The following is a 22,500-nucleotide window of genomic DNA, read 5'->3' as shown; positions in this document are numbered from 1 at the left end:
GAGCGAAGACTGTGACAGGACGATCAATCCATTGAAGATGCGATTCAGATGAGAGAGAAAGTGAGCGAGAAGCCATAGCGAAGTCATGGAAGCCGAGTTCATCGAGAATGTGAGTAATGGAGCTCAGAGGAGAGAGAAACTCTGGTGTGGTAACAAATTCTGAGGTAGAGAAAGGAAATGTTGGTGAAGAAGATGGAGAAGAAGAGAACGAGCTTGAATGAGATTCAATGGCGGAAATGAGTGAGTGAGAATTGAAAATTGTTGTTAAGAAGATGAAGAGTTGGAGGAGTTTTGCCATTATTGACAGCTTTGTAGAGAGCACAAGTGAGGTTTTTGTGAGAGTGAAGGTATGAGAAACAGTTATTGACGGGGTATTTATAGAATGTTATGGCCAATCCTATTGCTGCAAACTGCCAGCGTGTTAAATATATGTTAGAAGTTTATTCTTTTTGTAAAATGGATGGAAATGGCGGATTACTTAGATTCAAAAAACTTTTTAAGGGAAATTCCGAGTACACTTTGATATTAAATCTAAGTTTAAAATTAAGTTAGTTCACCATATTTTTTATTGCGCATTTATTTAATCACATTCTATAACTCTTCTTTAAATTTAATATTAATACATACTCTCTTCTATTCATTTTTCAGTAATAATTAATTGAGTAAAAAAAAATCAGTCCAACAATTGTCTCCTGTTAATAATAACGGGTGATTGTTCGGCTGACTTTTTTACTATGTTTAGTAATTACCCGCTGTATTACATGAATATATTTTAACTTATGTATAACAAAAAAAATCATGTTTAAGCTTCTCCCCTTATGTCAATATTTCAATATTGACAAACTTTTAGATAGGAAGAGAGTATTAATTATTTGATTTAATAAATTTCAAATTCATATAGAAAAATTCTTAAAACTGCCACTGTAAATTAGAAATGATAAGTTGTTTAAGTTTATATTTATTTCAGACCTTGACAAAAGAAAAGTTATTTCAATAATGTGCAACTAAATTGATGTATTTCTAAGTGAAAATATTACATGTAAAGGTGTTTTAAGTATACTCGACGATTTGATATTATTTGATCTCCTTAAAGAATCGGATTTGATTTGACTTTAAAAATGAATTTACAATTATATAAAAATTTAACATGAAAATAAGATTTGATTTTACATCGATTTGAAATACTTGATATGAAATCTACTTGATGACCCAAATAAGCACCTTTGACTATATGTAACTTTTTTCTGGTAAAAGATGAGCTACATTATTAAGGTTAAAATGTGCAGAAGAACAATATTAAAAATCCACTGCGGACCTTCATCAAGTTACACTTCAATACAAGTTCCACTACATGCGATTTAGCAAGTATATGAGCTACACCATCGCACTCTCTTAAAGCAAAAATAAAAAGATACGAAATCAAAATCATTCAAGCTATTTAAAATATTGTTAAATAAAATTTGAGTATAGAAACTTTTGTTGATCACTTTTCGAAGGGCTTGTATAACAAGTTGAGAGTCTCATTTAGGAATTACACTCATCCAACCTTGTCTCTTTTGCGCATTTGATGGCCAAAGATAAGGCTCTAACGAATCGTTTGGTAATTGATATTAGATTGTGATAATGATAATGAAAAGTTACTGTAATTTTGGTGGAATATCTCTGCATAAATTTAATTGCCATCAAGGTTATTAGGATCGAGATGCTACCTAGGATCATTAAGGGGTAGGATCGAAATCGGTAGAATCGAATCATAGGATCGTGTGATCTTATAAATATGCATTAATGTGCTTTGGATTACTGATTATCAATTATGTTTGTTTTCTTAAGTTTTAAGATATAAGTAAAAACATATTCGACTCATCTACTAAGTTTTGAAACAAGAAATACTTTTAATAATCAATTCTAAACTGCAAATCAAGCAAAATTTGAATTTCATGAAGGTATTGATATAATTATTTTAAGGCACATTCTACATAGTAAACACGAACTTTTGCAAAAGCTCATTGTTTAAACTTAAAAAAATTCCACCAAATAGCATTGTATTTTTGGAATTTAAGATGCCATAACATTATGAACTAAAATACGTATGATTTTTCGTTATCTTGGAAAGTTTTCTTTTTACCCTTTTCTTCTACACTTATCTTCTCCATCTTCATCTATCTTCTTCTTCTTCCATTCATCTTCTTCTTCCCACAAATTTTTTTCTTCCATCCTATATATTATATTATAATCATTATAGCTAATTAAGAGGATACTAAAACTTATGAAGATACTAATGTTTAAGTGGTTCACACTTACTAATCAATTATAGATCCCCTTAATCCTCCATTCCTAATCTGACATGCTACTTGCTTTGTGTTGCTTGATCTTTAGAGTACTTTATCTTCTACCTCACTGTCCTTATAGAATTATATACTACTAGATAAAAGAGCATAGGCAACACCCTTTGGCAACGGTTTATTTTATAGCAACAGCTTTAGCAACGGGTACAATAAAACCGTTGCAATAGATAAGAAAAGGCAACGGGTTCAAGTAAACCGTTGCAAAAGATTGGAAAAGGCAACGGTTATCTTATACCCATTGCAAAAGATTAGAAAAGGCAACGGTTAAATAAACTTGCAACGGTTATCTTACACCCGTTGCAAGAACTTATGCATGTGTCAAATTTGTTATGCAATTTTTTCCCTCCAAAACTATTTATAATATCATTTTCTTAATTTTCCATTTTTAAAAAGCTTATTTATACTATTTATATTTTCTAAGTGTCATTAAATACGAGGCTAATTATTCAAGTAACTCACCATACTAATTAAATGGGTCGGGTGTGGGTCAAGGGTCTTGACCCGTTTAATTAAATGGGTTGGGTGTGGGTCAAGAGTATTATAAATTCCACCTTTTAGTGGCCTGAAAATATTAAACCCTCCTTTTGATTATTACAAAACAAACCCACCTTTAAACGTTTTAATTTATTATTGGACCTTGACCTTTCGAATCAAGGAAAAGGAAGCCCGGGAAGTCATACAAAATAAGCTTTGATGAAATAGAAGCAAATATTGTACGTATTTTACTTTCTTTACAAATTACAATACAATCTCTTTCTTTCAACGATGTTTTTTAGTTTCTAGATGTCGCGTGTTTTTCCTGAAACCATACTTCTGAATTGATAGTTTCTCTCTTTTCTATATTGTTTGATTGATTTGATGGTTACGTGTGACAATTTTGTATATGAATACTATGATGATTGATTAAGGTAGATGATTAGTACTAGCATATATGAGTAGTTCAAGAATAAATTTTGCTATACGATTTCGTGGTAAGATCAAGTATTAGCTATGATGATGGGTTCCAATCTGACAAATTTTGTATAGATCCATGGTGTCAAATTAATTCAGATTAGTTGTATATCTATTACTTCCTCCGTTTCATTTAACATAACTTTTCACACATTGATAGAAGCAAATGAAGGCAATACAATCTCAAAAAGGTGAAGGATCTAACCATAAAGATCCTTATGGCGACGTGATCAAGAAACCAGAGCATAGCGGGCGTGTGCGAACATTTGGCAAAGGTGTTACCAATACTGTTTTGAAGAACGGAGGCAAAAGCTCAAGCTACATATTTCCTGAAGCGTACTTACAAATCATGCAATCACAAGTTATGGATCAAGTGTTGCAAGCTAACCCTGATCTTCAAAAGCTACTTGAAGCTAACCCTGGTGTGAAGATTGTGCTTCCTTCAATGTCAAGGAGTGGAAGCAATGGTAATCCTCTATACATCGAATCCAATGAGCATAACTCTACAGGAGCACAATCGAACAACTATCTGGTAAGTTTATGTTTTCGCTTTTGTGCTTCTTTTCTCTATTCTCTCTGTTTCTCTCTATTCACTTTGTTTCTCCCTTCTTATTCATCTATTATATTCTGTCTAATCTCATTCTTTCATTTAGGATATAGTTGACCTGAAAGCTCCTCTATCATATTTGTCTCTTTTTTAAATGCTTTCTTAATTCAGTTCATTTTGGTTGATTATTGATTTTTTTTAACATAGGAAAATGGTGAAGCAGCTGATGACAAGGAGGTGGAAAATGATGATGAAATTGAGCCGTAAAAGAACATATTTAGAATTTTGTGTGGCTTTTGGAAACATTTTGTGAACTTGTTTGTTCGATACTTTTTAGACATAATGATGTATAGGTGAATATTTGGTTGCACTAGGTTATGGAAGAATTGATCCTTAGTTTTTGATATAACAAGTTAATCGTGTAAATTTCTTAACTATAATATGTGTAATCAAATTTCTAATTACATCTTATGCTATCAATTATTAAAATTATCATTTGCTTAGCTTTTTCATTAAAGACTTTTTGCAACGGTTTATTTATATAGGTTGGTGTTGCAAAAGACCTTTTGCAACGGTCTTGTGCGACCAAGAGAAACTGTTGCCAAAAGATTGTATCTTTGGCAACAGTCAACTGCTACCGTTGCAAAAGACGCAAGAAGCCATTGCAAAAGACTTTTGGCAACGGTTAGATGCACCCGTTGCAAAAAGGTGGCACTAACCGTTGCAAAAGACTTTTTGCAACGGCAGAAAATACGACGGTTAGTAACCGTCGCAAAAAGTTTTTAGCAACGCTTTTTAGCCCTACAGCAATGGTCCTTAATCGTTGCAACAAGTCTTTTATCTAGTAGTGTATACATCTATTCTTTGTGCATTGATGTTTATATTAGATGACATATGCTTTCAAGATTGATTTCCAAAGTTGTATTAGAGTAGACATTTTTAATTGACTAATTCTTAATGAGAAGGACAAGTATTAAAAAGACCAACAATAATCATAATCTTCATCATATTCTGTAGATGTGCTTCCTTTGAACAATCAATTATGTTTCAAATTGAGTAGATATTTGTCTTCCATATCCAACTAAAGAAAGAGCAAGCTTTACATTTGTAGTAGAGCCTCATTAATGGCCTTGAAAAACTTCTTGAGTATGCAGAATTTGAAGACATGGTTGAAAGAATTTAAAGATTTATAAAAGAAGATGAATGCAAGAAGATGGATGAAGGAGAATGGGGTTACTGTATTTTAAAGAAATAACACAAGGGTAAAAAGGAAAATTTCCAAGATTACGAAAAATCAAACGCTCATTAGTTCATAATGTTATGGCAACTTAAATTCCAAAAGTACAATGCTATTTTGCGGAATAACTTTTAAGATTTGCCACCACTGACCTTTTGCAAAAGTTCGTGCCAACCATGTAGAATATCCCTTATTTTAAATATATATTTATACGTTAGTTAAATCTGTATTGTATGAAAATATTTTACGATTGAAAGTACCCATGTAGGATCGAATCGTTCGGTCGTAGGATCGTAGAATCGTGTTATGATCCTACCACCTAAATTCTTGAGCTAAGTAGGATCGCACGATTCTACCACATTAAGATCTTACCTATGATCCAAATCGATCGCCTATTTGTAGATCGTAAAATAGTAGAATCGTAGATCAAAATCGAGATTCTGATATGCTTATTCTCCTTCAACAATCTCATTGTCTTCCTAAAATTCATTCTAATGCAAAACCATTTAAAATTGTGGTATTAAATGGTAATAGAAAATTATGAAGAAAAAACTTATCTCAATCAAAGTTTCATTACTCTGATAATGACATAATACATATCATGAAACTCAACAGTTCCTCCACCTTAGTCGATCTTAAATGCCACAAGAAAGCAATCACCACTGTTGTTTCCAGCCACGTACAAATGGCTAACCTTTTTTCTCTTCCTGCAAGAAGAGAGATGCGTCAAAGTTAACTTTCACCACATTCCTCTCCAGGGCATTCCATTTGCAGCTATGAAACCATTATTTTTCCATTTCCAAGTCGTTTTCTTGTACTCACAAACCATTCCATCGCCCTCTTTTCGCAAGATACAGTATCCATGGATGTTTTTATTGTGAAGAAAGTCATTGCGCGCACTCCACACCTGCCACGCCATAATAGAGAAAGCTTCTACCTCCACTTTTTCGAACTGAGCATACACCATTGTGAACCACTCTTTAAAAAAATCCCAAAAGGAACGTGCCCAATAGCACAACTTCAGAGAGTGCAAACCGGTTCCAATCTGCCCACATTTAGGATATCCCTTAAGACCGTTAATCCCCTTCTAACTAAGGCTAGCACAATGGGGAATAATATCCCCTTCCATAGAGCTCTCCAAAGAAAGATTTTAACTTTGGAAGGAATTGATGAATTTCCCAACTTTTGCCATATCGGGTCGTGGCCATTTGACGATGGCGCCCAATCATCGTTCTGAATGGAGTTAAAATATATAATTCTTCGGTTCTAGCGTCAACGACTATAGTAAAATGAAACGTGTTTCATAACAATACATACACATCTTATTGAAACAAGTTGCAGATGTTATTAATTATCAAGGATCAATAAGAAAATAATCGTTTTGTTTTTACAATGATATGCTTATCGATACTCGATCTCTTAAACATAGCCTGAATGGAGCCTAAATATTAACCAGAGGCACATTCTCTAATCTACAATGTAACAGACTGATCACAATTTACATGTCAGTAATTTGGCTCTCTCTGTATGTATGAAGTATGATTGTACTCTTCTTTCTAGAGCATAATTCTCTGAATGGCCATTTATGAATTCTTGGTAATGCTAAATCAGTTCTAGAGATATCTGACAAAGAAGCTCAAATGAGTGCCTGTGAAGAATATTGAGGAAAACAAAGATATGCAGGAATGAACAAAACTAGACGCCATAAAATTAAAGTGTGGACGATATTTGGGACAACTGAAATTTTGATTAATTGATGACATTATACGACGTTTACCCCCATAAAATTAAAAGGCAACACACCTAAAGGACCGCGGTGTCTCCAGCTTCCTCCTTCGCTTACTGCTTGCCCTGTATCACCATAACGAAAAATTTCTAGAAGTTAAAAAAAAAAAAAAAAGAAAACAATAATATAAACAGTACTCATACTGCTAATTTGGTTACTTCAAGTTCTCCGTGGAGAGTCGAGTCGAAAAAAAGAAAGTTTGAAAGTCTCGGTCGAGTCGAGTGGAATATCTACAGTTTAACACAAAATGGTGCTTACATCTAGCTTAAGGCAGCTGCAGGATGCATTTTGCCTAGGCATAGTGCAAAATAAGGCTGAATCATAATGGGGCTTAGTTGTAAGAGTTTTCAATGCTACAAAAAGATACTATTTGCATTGTAATAGCATAAAAAAATGACAGCTTCAAGGGATATTTCATGGTTTCGGAAAATATTTGGTAATGCAACAACCACCCCTGTTATCGCACCACCGTGAATGTTACTAGGTTGAGTTCAAATCATTTTAATTGTTAAATAGAGTTTATTTCAATGAGCAAGCAAGTTTTTAGCTGAGGAAATGCACAATAAGCCTGCAAATACAATGAACTTACCAGTATTGGTTCAGTAGAATAATGGAATCAGTAGGTACTTTCTTCCCATCATCATTTCGATTCCAATGGTACAAAGCATGTGTTCTGTTCTTTATCTCCAGTGTAGCATGCCCATAACTAGCTTCTCTAAATGCAGAGTATTCAGGTTGTGGATCCCTGAATCTTTAAAACAAAAAAAAAAAAAAAAAACAAAAAAACAAAAAAACGAGATGCTCAATTCAAGGCGTATAGAAGATCTCACGGAGATAGTAGAAAATGATGAGTATTTCCATCATAATATAAGTTTAGTCTTGGGACTCTCACTTTCCAGCAAGACCTTCTTGGTTTCCCCCATCTCCGATAGTTATATAAACAGGAGCTGCTTTGTCTGGGACGGGATAACGCTCACCAGTTGATACGTTGTATTGTATGTTTGAAATTCGATACTGTCAAAAGAAAGTATAGAATTAGTTTCGAAACTCATCCTGATCACAGGTTCTTCTGTTCTTTAACGAAGAGAAACAAAAAAACTGCATGCTAATCATATCATGAGCCTGTAGTGAAATCAATCAAGGGTGTGTTTGGAAAATGAGCTTTTTACCGGCTTTTGGCCTTTTAGTTGGTCAAACGGCCAACAAAATGTGTTTGGTAAATGGTTTCGAAGCCATGTAAAAAGCTAGCTTTGAAGCCAAAGTCAAAAAGCTACTCTTTGTACCTTTTTCATTGGTTTGTGACTTTTAGCTTTTTAGCTTACTTTTTCTCTAATAAATGGCCAACAACTAACAACTAATTTTTACCAAACATCTCCTTTAATAGCTAGCTTATAAAGTTGGCTTAACAACTAATAAAAAAGCCAATGCTACTAACAAGTCAAACAAGCCAGCCGAACTAGCCAAACAACACATTCACTTTAAATCATTGATTATCATGATTTAGTTCCTATGAAAGCATATACACGCCACTAGTAAATGGTAAAACAATACATTAATCAGTGTACAAAAGTCATATTACTGGCATACAAGTTTTATTAATTAACTTAAATTAGAATATTTGAATATGGTTTCCTTCGGTCGATATACCTTGATGTTTGATACTCCCTCCGTTCCTTTTTGTTTGTCCACTTTAAGTTTTTCCACTTTAAGAGAGTGAAATTTAAATATGAGTTTTGAAGTATATATTGAAGATGAAATATATTTACGTGGGATCTTATTAGATTCGTCTTAATGCAAAGTTTTTCAATATATAATTTTTATAATTTTTTATGATGCGTACTTAAAGATATCAAGGCTCAAAGTTTCCTTTAAAAAGCGTCCAAAAAGTAAAGTGAACAAACAAAAAGGAACGGAGGGAGTAATATATATAGCTTAACCTTGTGCAGAATAAGAGGTCAATGTATATGACAAAAGAAACCTACCGATCTTTCATATGCATGAACATGACCTGCAAAGACAACATCAACTCTGTGACGAACAAACCATTTTTCGAAGACAGCTCGCATACTTTCACCCTCCATAAAATGTGCTTCATTGCTGCTGTAAATTGGGACATGCGTTAAAACAATCAACCAAGGTGTCTTCTCCCTATCCACCCTCTTGAGCTCTTGTTTAAGCCAAATCCATTGCGGTGTGTATTTCACTGTTAAGGAAATTATATATCAATTAACCTATATGGGGGAAAGGAAGAAAGCTAAATGAACAACAAAAAAAGGTAACTCATGGACTTCAGCTGAGCATATAGAGTAAAAACATTAAAATGATAATTATTGAAAAAGCATTAGAAATAAATTATTGCTCAAACCTACAAGTCTATACCTATTATTGCCAAGAATACCTTAAACGTTGAATTAATAAACAAATTTATATCACAAATGATCTATTTGGAACCTTCGAGGCCCATGTATCTATAATGATTGAGGATAGGGATCAAAAGAATGAATGTAGAAAAACGATCCAAGACAGAAAAGAAGAGAATAGGGAAGAATGTTTATATATTATGATAGTTGAAGAGCAGTGTGCCCAAACTCAACTCTTAGAGTGATCGAGTAACTCCCAATGTGTCAATACACAATTAACAAAATACAAGCATGATTGTGATAATACCCCCATCCCCATCCCTCTATTTATATACTATCATAAGCATTTTGATTTTGCAATTCAAAATACCCTGTAACAGAATTAATAACAGACTTAGTAACTTAAGTATAACCAATTCTTAAGCTGACATAACAAATTGCCTTCTTGCATTACAACTTGGTACTCATTTTGGAAGCAGCTTATAACCAACTTAGTTCCTTTCTTCTTACTGCTGTAGGTTTAACACAATGCTGGCTTGGCTGCCACTCGGGTTGGGCCTCCATCAGCTGTTGAGTCCATTACATTACCCACCCCAAAAAGTTTCACCTTGTCCTCAAGGTGAAAATGAGGAAAGTGAGCAACAATGTTCTGGTAATAATCCCATGTAGCATCAGAACAAGGTAAAGCACGCCACTGGATCAAAACTTCATCAATGGAAATTCATCATGCACAGACTGTCGAATGCACAAGAGAACTGCTTGTTCTGTGTTCAATTCCAAGGCAGAGTTGAGTTGGGAAGGAAGATTAAGAAGAAAGGTAGAGCTATGAGCCCTCTTCAATGAGAAACATGGAAAACTGGGTGAATTTTACTTGTAGGGGGTAAGGCCAATTTGTACGCCACAACACCCACCTTAGCAATGACTTCAAAAGGCTCAAAGAACGAGCAGCAAGCTTATCACAAGGACACCTTGCCAAGTATTGTTCCATGAAACCACAGAGTAATATTGTGACCAAAGCGAATCAAAGATAGAGGGGACACACATACAAAGGAGTGGAGGTATTGTAACGATACTCAGACCAATGATGTCAATGAGACCATAGGCGAAACTGTTTGTTAATAAAAAACAGCGAAGGTAACATTCCAAAGCTTAATTCATAATCTCTGTCTGGCCGTCGGATTGTGGGTGATAAGCGGTACTATGAAGGAGAGCAATATCTTGCAGACAAAAACGTTCTTTCGAAAATAAACTTATAAAGACCTTATCTTTGTCAGACACGATGGAGTAGGAAAAGCCATGGAGTTTAACCACTTCACGAACAAAGAGGGCAGCCACTTTAGGAACTGTAAAAGGGTGCTTGAGCCCAAGGAATTGAGAATACTTAGACAATCTGTCCACCACCACAAGTATAGTACCAAAGCCCCCTAACTTCGGTAAGGCCTCAACGAAATCCATGGTTATCTCCTCCGAAACTTGCTTTTGAATGAGGAGGAGTTGAAGCCAGCCAATCTTATTCTGATGAGAGAATTTCTGTTGTTGACATGTGACACATTCTCAAACATATTGCGCGACCAGCAAAACATAATTTGCTAGTTAGTTCGCCTTTTGGATCTGCGATTCGCTCAAAACGGTTCAAAAATAGCCTAAACCCGACCATAATTTGCTTTTATTGATTCGCGATTCGAAAGCAATTAGCGAATCATGTGACACTGCGTAACTGCTTAAACATGCCTACCCAAAATCAATGATCCGCTAAGCGTAAGTAGGTCTTGAACGCACCATTATGGCCACCAATGGCAGAGTTATGATATTCAAATAGTAGCTTCTTGATAAAAGGAGAATTCCACTAGGCGTCCTTTACAAAACAAACGCCCTTGAGTCAAAGAGAAACCATGATGTGGAGGATCCCCTTTCAAAAGGCGCTGATGATAGTTCCTAAAAAAGGGTCATTGTCAATTTGATGCTGGAGTTGCTCCCAAATCACTATAGATGTGGAGGCCATGGAAGAAAGTAAAATAGAAGAATGACGAGAAAAGGCATCTACACCTTTGTAACACCAGGGCAAATCTTAATTCCAAAAACACAAGCCAGTAAATTACTCAACCATTTCTGATACTTGATCCCAACTTCACGTTCCGCGATGAATCAAAAATTGTGTTGATCAGTCCAATTAACAAAGTGTCCGCCCAAAAGATAGTGGCGCCATTTTGGAAAAATTACTAAAATTGCCATAAGCTCTTTCTCATAAATGGATTTCCCCTAACCACGAACACCATAATCTTTGCTAACGTAAGCAATGGGATGAGCATTTTAAGAAAGGACATCTATTAAGCCACGACCTGAAGTATTTGCCTCTACCACAAATGATATCTCAAAATTGAGTATCCCAACACTGGCGCTGTTGTCATGGCCTGCTTAGGCTCCTAAAATGCAAACTCACCTTTACATTCCTCAAAAAAGAATAATGTTTCAATTGGTTATTGAGAGGTGTGGCAATAGGAGCCTAAACACAAATGAATATACAATAACCCGTGAGCCTGAGAAAACCATGTAGTTCTTTCAATGTTTTCGGGCTAGACACCAACCTAGCATGGCTTGAAATTTGGATTGATTCATCAATACCCCTTTTTCAAAGACCACATGACCCAAATAAGCAATTGTTGTCTGCCCAAATTCACACTTGTTACTATTAGATACGGTTTATGTTAAAATAGAAATTCCAAAACTAAAGCCAAATGGCAAGGTTGGATTGTTAACAAGTTTTCATCAAAAAACACCAATATGAACCTTTGCAAATATGATTGGAAAGTGGTTTGGGCATTTGTCAAGCCAAATGTCATGACATGAAACTCGTAATGGCCTTCATGGTACGAAAAGAGGTCTTGTGCACATCCTCTAGACGAACCCGGATTGGTGCACATCCTCTAAAACTCCTGTGCACCATGTAATTCAACCAACAATTCACCAATGACAAGAATAGGATATTTATCACTCGCAGTTTCTTTGTTCAAAGCCTAACAATCCACACAAAAAATGCCAAGAGCCATCGAATAAGGCTGGAAAAAAAGACTAATAGAGGGTTTTATAATTCCAGCTACAAGAAAATCCTCAAACAACTTTTCGATCACACTTCTGAATTTGCGGGTAACGGTAGGGTCTTACACTTACTAGATTTAAGCCCCTTTTTAAGACAATTTGATGCTATTTTTCACAAACGGGGAAAAGCCAGTAGGCATGTTGAAAATCTTTAAATACTCAATTAACACATCAAGAAGTTTCTTTGGGGTTGCTGCCAATTGATCATTTAGGTTCCTCTTCAACTTTCCCTAACTCCACCCTACTTAATTCAACTCACATATTGCCTCCTTATTTACAAGTAGTTAGGCCCTTGTTGCGTTTTTCATGTAAATCTTTATGGGTCAGGCGTCACATTTTGTCTTGTGATTTTCTAGAACAAAGGGGATTTTAATTTGAGTGAAAAAAAAGTTCTTGGTTGTGTTTGGAAATTTTTGGAAGGTTGGAAAAGTTAGGTTTGGATAAGGAAAAGGAAGAAAAGACTATGTTTAAAAGAATTATAAGATTTAGGCCAATACATTTTAAGCCCACTAGCAGCTAGTTGTTACTTCTCCAACTTCTCAGCTAACTCATTTGCTTTTTCCATAAAGTTCAAATCCCACATATGAAGTTTAACGTGAATTTTGGGCTCTGGTCTTTGATGAAATAAGAAAGCATTACTTCCTCAGATAGATATGATAATGGAGCCGCAAATTGAATGAAACTTTTGCAATAATCCTCAACTGACCCATCTTGATAAATGGAAGGCCACTGTGCGACCCGCCTTCTTCACGAAAATGTCTCAAACATTATTTGCTTGAGTTTGGTCCAATTGGTGATCAACTGGTGATCAATTGGTGATCAATGCTGATATATGGATCAATATGTTGGGCGTTTAGAAACAATCATTGTAGAAAGATAAAAGTAGCAAAAATACAAATGCGTAAATGGAAGAACATACATTATTTAAAGAATAGAAATCAATATAAAGGCATAAAAAAGGATTTAGGAGTTGCAGATATTGAGGAGGAGATGAACGAGAATTGTTTAAGACGATTAGGAGATGCAACGACACAATATTGACAAAGCAACATGGAAGATAAAAATTTAGACCTTGGTAAATTTATAAGGAGGGCGAGGAAGACTAAAGATGAGTTAGAAAGCAAGAGCGAAACGAATATGAAGGATTCATGTGGCCGACCATTGAAACTGCTATCAGTTCATGTAGTTGTCCCTAATCTTTTGGGACTAAGGCTTTGCAATCTCTGTTATTACATACCTTTTCCAACATAAATATATGTTTTGGAGAAATTCTCATTTTCCACACACTCAAAATATCCCTTCTTCCACATTTCATAATTTCTATTAGGAAGGTAAATGCTGCAAATATTTACGATATTTTCTACTATGCCTACGTAAAATTCCATGCATGTTATGAGCATGAGGCAAGAACAGCTTTTCAGCTGACATTTCCCAAAATCAAACTGCCTAACGGACTTAGACAGAACATTACAGAACTATAACGTACAAAATCAAGACACTTGAGTGCATGGCAATTTGCTAAAATTGTAACATTTGGGTTTTTTTTTAATTCAAGGATAAATTTTAATATGTCGCATTTTAATAGAAAATTACATTCCCTTTTCCCCAGAAATCAGAGTAAATGCATATGTTTAGATAGAAGCTTACCAAAAGGAGAATAGCTGGAGAGCACTATTATATGAGCAGATGCACGCCGGACAGCGTACCAAAGAGGACTACTGCTTTGGGAAGCTGCATAAGGTGTCGCATATCTTTGAAGGTATGATTTAAAAGGAATAAGTTCTCCCTGGACATAGAAATAAAATATAATCAATACGTAAGCATTAATTTCCGATTCATGTGTATTTGAAAGAGATATGCTTTATATGGATACACCATTCAAAGCATAAATACAGGATTATATGATTGCTAACCTCAAACTTCCCTAAGCAATCACATTTTACGAGATCTATATTTTATATGCAGTCTAAATTTGTGAGATGAAAAGGGAAGAGTAGCTGTAGAATCCAATCATGAATTATGCGAATATACCCATTTGTATGAGGGTACATATTTCAAACACCAAGGAAAGAAATCAGAAGGTTAATAAGGGTTGTCAACAAGATTTGCAAGCGGGTTTGGATAAAGGAACACTCTATAGTCAAAATATACGAACACATATGTCAATCATGTATGAATTTTACAGCACTTGGAATGACTCAGACACTCTGTTGGACGGTTCTAAACAATTTAAAACTTTTGTCGCCAGAGTTTAGAATTTTTCTATGTTAATTGTAAAGCCATTAAACAGACACCCCCACCCCTACATCTTTCGTTGATACATTTTCAGCTTCAAATGAGATCATCACCCAATAAATGCACCATAAAGGCCTAGTGGATCCAACTCTCGGGAGTATGGTTATAAAATTTTATCTTACAGCTAATTCCTCATTCTTGGTATAAGCGTGAGTTTTAAATCCAAAATCATTTGGCAAGAATAAATACGATGGTCAACAAATATTGACTAATAAAACATGTGAAATATTGAAAACTACCTGAGCGATATAATTAAAACAGAAAATTGAAAACGTTTACCAAGGTGGGCATGTATTCTATCTCATGATTTCCGGCAGACCAAATCCAAGGCTGGTATGCAGCTATTTTTTCAACAAAACGACCCCATGTGTCCCAACGCATTCCAATGTCATTACGATGACAAATGTCAGCATAAGAAAGATCCCCAACAAATAGGACGGTTTGCGCCCCACTCTGCAGGTAATGCTCAAGTGTAGAAAGAGAGTTATATGTCTGACCCAAATCACCTGGAACATAACAAAAAGAATGTGAAATTCTTTAGAAGTTCTCATGGACATATCTTTTCTTCATTAGCCAAGGGGCGCGTTAGGAAGAGTTAGCTAACACCAGACTGCCAGTAATAAAAAAGTAGTCAGCAACGCAAAAATTTCCGTTCTCAGACCAATAGTATTCTTGACATACTACTATACTAGTGAAAAGAAGACATAAGAAATTGTATCATTTTCGATAAAATTATGTTATGTGTTTGGAGTGGCAGTAGTATTGCACGTGCAGTTGCAGTTTTGGTTAAAAGGTTAAATTTGTGCTCCTATAGTAAATCATTGAGAACAAACTTTTTCAAAACAAAAAAGTAATTAATGTTCTAAAAACCAGTTTATATCATCGAACCTTACTGCTTAAATCTGAAAACGCAAGGCTAGAAGAAAATTAACTTTTCAAACAGCACAACCAAAAACAAATCACCAGAAAAGCAACACATTACCAATAATGCCAAATTTGTACGAGGAGTTCGGATCAATCTTTGGAGGAGTCTGAAACCAAAATTTGCGAGCTGAATCATCACTACCAATCTTGTAATAGTACTTTTTGTCATACTGGATTGCATAAGAAGAATAAAGAACGAAGTGAGCAATATGTTAAAAGTGAAGGGGAACAAATGTAAACTAATGAAGTAACTGCAAGTCTCCAACTAAATTAGCTAGACACAAACAATCAATATTACCTCTAGACCATCAATGAGACAATGATGGATATAACCAGAATTATACTTGTAAAAACTGTAATTTGAAACAGTCCCCTCTGCGGTAAATTGAAAGTCATCCTCTGATGTTCCATATTGTACTTTACTGGATCCTGGTTTATCAGGTGTCACCCAAGAGATTATAACAGCTTTTCCATCATAGTCACCTTGTGTTATGTGCACCTGCCACCATCGCACCAATAGTATAATTATGAGTTTAGATCTTCAGAAACATTTCATTTCTTATTCAACGATCTTTAGGCCACATAACATCATTTCTCAAAAATAATCAAATTTGATTGTTTAGCATATTTAATGTTTAAAAAGGACTGTCACTAGAAGGTTACTAATTTACCAAGATGACAGATTTTTTTACTTGTAGTGCTTACAGGTTGAAATAGGGTGAAACTGTATGACAATGGACTTAGTTTTAGATTACGGCAGTATAGCAGCAACCAATCCCAATCTACTATAGAGAGCTTAGCACAAAGTAAAGATCAATGAAGCAAAGGAATAGTTTCCCAAGATTATGAAAACAACAAATACAGAGTCATGAAAAACATAAGATAGATTGACCCTAACACAACTTCAATCTTGTCCCCATAGACACCATTTGTAAAGCTAAACTCAAATTACATAAGATCTAAAGGTGCATAATTGCATTCTCCAGCACTAAATAACTGCGCAAGTTAAACAGTTTAAAAGTGTAGGAAAAACGGATGTAGATATGTTAACATAGTCATGCAAATAGGGACAGTCTAGCCCTGCAGCTCAAACAAATTAAGTTTAGAAGGTCAAATTTCACAAATCCTCTCAATACTTGCCCCACTTAATGACTAATGTGTGCAATGCTAACTGGAAAATTCTGAGACCCCTACTCACATTTCCATAAGGTTTCAACTTTCACTATCAAATTATCAAATGAGGAGTTATATTGTTGAAATATTTTGATTTTAGCAACTCTATTCAGCCATGGAAGGCTTCACCATGCTCATACCCTAGACCAATATGCAAGCCTCCTAAATCCTAACTCACTATGAAATATCTAAATACTTTAGGACTATAAGTCAACCAACTATAAATCTAGTATGTGTCTCTTCTAGAATAAATTGCACATTTTAGGACTCCGCAACCATCTAGAGCACAAATTAAGCAATGGATACCCCTCATCATTTATTTTGTCAAATTAGAGAAATGGGACTTCACCTCTTAATGATCAAGCTGAACTCAATAAGAAGACTCTTAAATTATCTACTCTACTATTATTTCCCTTTTAATCCTTCGCCATTCTTGAAAACATTAATAAAGGTTCCCCCACCATCTACAACATAGTACATAACCAGAAGAAATTCTGCATTTATCCGCAGCCATTCCAAGTTTCAGTGTTCCCTCAACGTGTTTACATGCAAGTTCCACAAACTAGTAAGCCCACAGGGCACACAAACAAGTGCAGAGCATGCAACATATTTAAATGATAGAATTTAGTTCAATACTTCTTATTTCTTTTATCATGGTTTAGTTAAACACAAGTTGCTACTCATCCCAGATAAAATATCAAGTATTCAAATGGAGAACTTCAATGTGTGTTTCAATCTTTATTGGAGATAAAAGAGTGCTTACTTGTTGAGGTGCATTTTGACCATTCGGAACAGAAAATGCTTCATCATCAAGAGCTATATCGGTTGCTGGCCACTCGGATCGAATAAAACTGCTTGTTCTCCTAGCACTCCCCTCATGGATATAGCTCAGGAAGACAATAGATGCAAAAACGAACAGAGCTATCCTCAAGAGAAACTGCTCCACCCTCAACATTGCCACTAAACGTCAGCACTCAGTTGATGCTTACATAAACTGTTGCAGAAGTAAGGCAGCACAAACAACTTAAGGTAGTGTTTGGCAATGTTGAATTTCTTTGAAAATGGGGGATGCAATTCGGGTATTTAAATTCACGAATTGTAAATGACACAAATTTAAATTTTCGAATTTGATATTTAACCCATTTTATATTATCATTTGAATCCTATGAATTAACCCAATTCCAGATTTTCAAATTATTTGCCAAACATAGTATTTCGGCATTTCAGCATTTGGAAATGAATTATAGGTTTCCAAACATGTCATAATGCAGTTTTGAGACTAACTTAACTAACAATAAATTATCTTTAACAGTTGCATCGTTCATCATTTATATGGGGAAAAAATTGTTATTATAAATAGTATCCAAACCACCACTAGCAGCACCAGCCACCAAAAACCACCAATCACACAATGTGCAAATTGTTAAACCAAAAGCAACATCTTAATTATAAGTCTTATGAATATAAATAAACGAAAATGCGCCATTTCATTGGCCCGAATCTAACCAAATTCCAAAATCCAGTTCATCAAAAAATTAAACTCAGAAATCATATGGCCCAGCTAACTCAATAATTTTATCATCCAATCCTTCTTTATTTCCTTCTCAATAGCAACAAAATATCTTCAACAATGTCAGCATACTAACAACAATCAAAAGGTGTTTACACTCATAAGTTGTACCCTACGTTGAATTAAATAGAACTACAGAAGAATAGATTAATGTAAAGACATATTACCATACATTGCCACCACATCTGATAGAATATTATATATTGAAAACATGAAATCACAAAAAAAGAAAAAAAATAAAAGCCCTTTAGCTAGCTTAATTCTAGCTTCCATAATGAATCAACAAAGGTGAATCATGTAGTATGTTAACCAAGCACTTCAATACCTTTCAACTTTGGTAAGTTTGGCAAGCACTTCAACTAAAGGTATCTTTGGCAAACACTTAAACACAACTCCGCTAGATTTTCTATATCAACTCCTAATTCATAATATTAAAACCTAAATAAAAGCCCATTAGCTAGCTTGATTTTCTTTTGAAATTTCAATTTTATCAAACTTGTCAAATTTGAATTAGCTATATGTCAAGAATGTACCTCCATGATTAGTTCTACCTTCCAACTATCTTTTTTCTAGCTTCCATATAACTTCTTAATCAAATTATCAGCTTTCTTCAGTATTAGTTATCTTATCATTTTCAATTAACCTTGGAATGCTTTTTCAGCAAGATTGAACCTTCCACCCACCAACCAAAATTATAATTTATTTTTCAACTAATTTTACCAAAACACCCAAAATCAAAATGAAAAGACCTACATTTTCAAAATTTCTTGAAGACACAATTCAAGTAATCATTTGATCAAACAGACCCACAAGTAAATTCAAACACTTCAACTAATTACATAACTAGTAAGTCAAATTAATTCAAAACATTCAGCATTAAGGTTTAATATATCAACCAAACTACTACACTTAAAAGGGCATAATTTATGAAGGGGATTTGTATTCATTAAAAGGGCATAATTTATGAAAGAGAAATCAAAAAAAAAAAAAAAAAAACATGTAATTGAATCAAACGAATCGACCACGCACATTTTCAAAGTTTCTAAAAGACCCAATTCAAGTAGTCAATAATCAAACAAACCCACATTGGATTTCAAACGCTTGAACTAATTACACTACTAACGGGTCGAATTAATTAAAAAAACTGCATTAAGCTTCAAAAGCATTGACTGAACAATTGCACTTGAGTCTATGATCAAAAGAAGCGTAATATAATTCCTAGGCATAAACACGCATAAATTATGAAGGAAAATTCATACAAGTGAATGAATCTACAGTAGAAAAATATTAGGAGCGATTACCTCGAAACATCAAAATGGGGTGAAACAAGGGAGGAAGGCGGATGCTTGGTGGGTTTAAAGAAGCTTTCGGCCAAGAGAAAAAAGTTTTGAGATCAAAGTGTCATTCATTGGTGTTTAATACGCAAGCGTAGGTACATTCAATTTCAAATGATTGTTTTTTGAAACATATTAATCCTTGGAATCAATGTGATCCGACCCGAAAATTTGAACCGAGATCGAAAGTTAACCAACCAAAAAATATGTTTTTTTAGGTTTATCAAACTGACATTATCCGAACCGAAGTTGCGCCCGATCCGATTTATGACCGAAATTCTTAAAATCGAACCCGAATTGCAACTGATTTTTATAATCGACATATAACGGTTAACCGAGATTACCCGAACGAGTCATAACCGACCCGAATCATGCTCAAAATCGAACTTGATCCGGCTAAAACCGACTTAACCCAAACAAATTTTTAATCGAAATGCTATAAACCTGAATCAATTTTAATATAGAGGTATGATTGACTCATATTCAATCATCTTATTAGTTAATCTAATAAAGTAATAGAAATTTTAATAAATTAAATTTTATACATAAATGGTTTCATATATTTAGAGTTAATAATCAATGGTCAATGTTAGGCATGGCCACGATCCGGGTTGGGCCGGTTCCGTTCCGATTCCATCCGGTTACGGTTCCACCCGGTTCCGGTTCCATTTGGAACCTGTCGCGAACGGTTTCGGTTCCGGTGGTTCCAACTCGCGGGACGGGCGGGTCGGACCATCGGTTCCATTTTTATTTTTCCATAAAATGTTTATATAATATAAAATTACTATAATATTGCGGACGTACCTTTGATGATTACTTGATCATTAGCGAAATTTATTGCTTGTCAAGTTGTCATCGTTATTAAAATATTTACTAAAAAGAATGAAAAAAATAAATTAATAAGAAACGAATCAACGATAATGTCGATAAAGATGATTAATAAAAAAAGAGGGAGAAAATGGACTTGAACCTAGTACCCAAAGGAATACTAAGCTGCCTACGTATCCCGAAGGAATCAAAGCCCACGTAGTTCTTTGTCATACCTTTTATTTGTAGTTGTTGAATATTGATTTATCGTTGTCCGATGGATCCTATTCGTCTTCGTCATCATCATCTGGTTGGTTAGATGCTTCCGCTGACTCTCCTCCTGATGATGATGCAGATGTATCCATCATCATCCATTGATCATCATCATCGTCTTGATCATCATCATGCCTTAGTCCTTGTGTTCGAATCTCCGCTTGATCCCAATCTTTCTTGCAAACACATATTTGAATACTATGTGGAGCAAGACGAGATCTCTTTTCGTCTAAAACTCTTCTACCTGCACTAAAAGCAAACTCCGACGCAATCGTAGAAGCAGGAATTGCAAGGATATCCTTTGCAATTCTCGATAATATGGGAAATTTTATAGATTTTTCTTTCTACTACTCTAAAATATTATAGCTACCTTGGTCAATTTCAAAGTAATGTTTAAGATAATTATCTAATTCTAAATATGCAGTAGAGGGTGAAGAAGAAGATGATACTACAAAACTATCATCTTGGCTCATTATATTAGCTATTACGGAATTATAATAAGAGGGACGTGCCGAGACGCTAGCACGCCTAGACGTATCGCGTTTTGGGTTATATACATCAGCATAGTAATCATAAAGTTCTGCTAAAAGTTTTTTACAAGTTCCAACATAATTATGTACATCACTAGGCAGGCGATCTAATGATTGGTAGTAAAATTCAATTACTTTAGTAAGGACTTCTGTCTTAAAACATAGGTAAAAAATGGTTGCAATTCCATAAATAAAAGGAAAATCGGTAAAATATGTCTTCCACTGATCCATCATATCTGCAAGAATCGGCTTTAAATATGGGTTAGTATCATCATGCGTATGTTTAAGAAGATGATAAAAAATAGTAATACACTCACTTAAAACTAAGTGCACGTTTAGTTCGTAAACATATGAAAAAATCTTAGTTGCGAGGTCATATGCTTCTAATATTTTGTGTACCCCTATAGCTAGTTCCCATGTGTCATCAGTTATATAGTTATCTGTACACTCACTATAAAGTTGTGTTATAACTGAACGATAAGCAATCGCTTTTCTTAATAAATCGTTGGTTGAGCCCCAACGTGTAGAAGTATCTAATGACCAATACACTTTTTTTAGTTGATAATGGTCACATAATTGCTTATATCGTCTCTTTATCTGTCCAATTCTAAGCCACTTCTCTTTATCTGTCTAATTCTAAGCCACTTCACTATGTCTCTAATTGGATCTAATAAATCACTTAATTGTTTTATACCTGCTTGGCAAGATAAGTTTATTATATGAGCACAAAAACGTAGGTGAAATAATCTACCCCCAAGGATAAAACTAAATGCAGGTTCATTATACAAAAGTTCCATACATTTAATGTTAGCGATTGCATTATCGGTAGAACAACAAAATATCTTATCTAATAAGTTTCATTCTCTACATATCTCTACTAATCTGTATTTTATGTTTTCACCCGTATGTCTTTCGAGCATTGCCTCAAAAGCAATTATTCTTTTTTGAATAATCCAATTTTGATCTATCCAATGTGTTGTTACACACATATAAGATTCTAAATGTGGGGGAACAGATCAAATATCAGTTGTTATGCTAACCCTACCATTAAAAGATTTAAACATTTCTACTAATTCATAGCACATTGATTCATAACTTAGATCTCCAACAAACAATATTGCTTGCCCTTCACTTCCCAAGTAATGTTGCAATGTGGTATGAGTTCAATGTTTGTCCCAAATCACCTGAATTAGTATACCATGTCAAAACATTAATTTCTGAGATTATGAGATCAAATACATGAATTAAAACAAATACTCATAATGTCCATTT

General features: G+C 34.6%; 2 protein-coding genes across 5 annotated transcripts in view; both read right to left on the bottom strand.

Annotated features, from left to right (window-relative positions):
• LOC130816012 (fasciclin-like arabinogalactan protein 21) overlaps nt 1–330 on the bottom strand; it is a 1,526-nt gene extending 1,196 nt beyond the window's left edge. Inside the window, exon 1 of the mRNA XM_057682580.1 lies at nt 1–330. This exon is cut by the window's left edge and continues 1,196 nt beyond it. Within this exon, the coding sequence (XP_057538563.1) occupies nt 1–298 (298 nt within the window). The 5' untranslated portion in view covers nt 299–330.
• Nucleotides 331–6,402: 6,072 nt separating this feature from the next.
• LOC130816010 (bifunctional purple acid phosphatase 26-like) lies at nt 6,403–19,716 on the bottom strand. 4 transcript variants are annotated; one of them, XM_057682577.1, is made up of 11 exons: nt 19,586–19,716; nt 17,478–17,708; nt 15,840–16,040; nt 15,600–15,711; nt 14,897–15,123; nt 13,970–14,108; nt 8,849–9,069; nt 7,759–7,880; nt 7,456–7,617; nt 6,884–6,931; nt 6,403–6,728 (listed from the first exon to the last, which is right to left on the bottom strand). In XM_057682577.1, the coding sequence occupies exons 2-11, from the start codon at nt 17,667–17,669 to the stop codon at nt 6,683–6,685; spliced, it is 1,470 nt and encodes a 489-aa protein (XP_057538560.1). In that variant the 5' UTR covers nt 17,670–17,708; nt 19,586–19,716; the 3' UTR covers nt 6,403–6,682. The 4 variants fall into 4 exon arrangements, with proteins under 4 accessions (XP_057538560.1, XP_057538562.1, XP_057538559.1 ...); XM_057682579.1 differs by having other exon boundaries at nt 6,403–6,703; XM_057682576.1 differs by lacking the exon at nt 19,586–19,716 and adding an exon at nt 18,610–19,161.
• Nucleotides 19,717–22,500: the final 2,784 nt, after the last annotated feature.

The sequence above is a fragment of the Amaranthus tricolor genome, chromosome 6 (assembly GCF_026212465.1).
Source record: "Amaranthus tricolor cultivar Red isolate AtriRed21 chromosome 6, ASM2621246v1, whole genome shotgun sequence".
NCBI classification, from domain to species: Eukaryota; Viridiplantae; Streptophyta; class Magnoliopsida; order Caryophyllales; family Amaranthaceae; genus Amaranthus; species Amaranthus tricolor.
The sequence above is the reverse complement of the archived record's forward strand: the minus strand, read 5'-3'. Positions and strand labels throughout refer to the sequence as shown.

What these genes read in the sequence shown, in the direction of transcription:
- LOC130816010 (XM_057682577.1), bottom strand. Translation starts at nt 17,669, where the DNA reads ATGTTGAGGGTGGAGCAGTTTCTCTTGAGGATAGCTCTGTTCGTTTTT. An exon ending in GTACAAATTTGGCATTATTG is followed by an intron (nt 15,124 to 15,599) that starts GTAATGTGTTGC and finishes GTTATGTTCCAG; the next exon opens with GTGATTTGGGTCAGACATAT. An exon ending in CTCCAGCTATTCTCCTTTTG is followed by an intron (nt 9,070 to 13,969) that starts GTAAGCTTCTAT and finishes TTTCCTTAACAG; the next exon opens with TGAAATACACACCGCAATGG.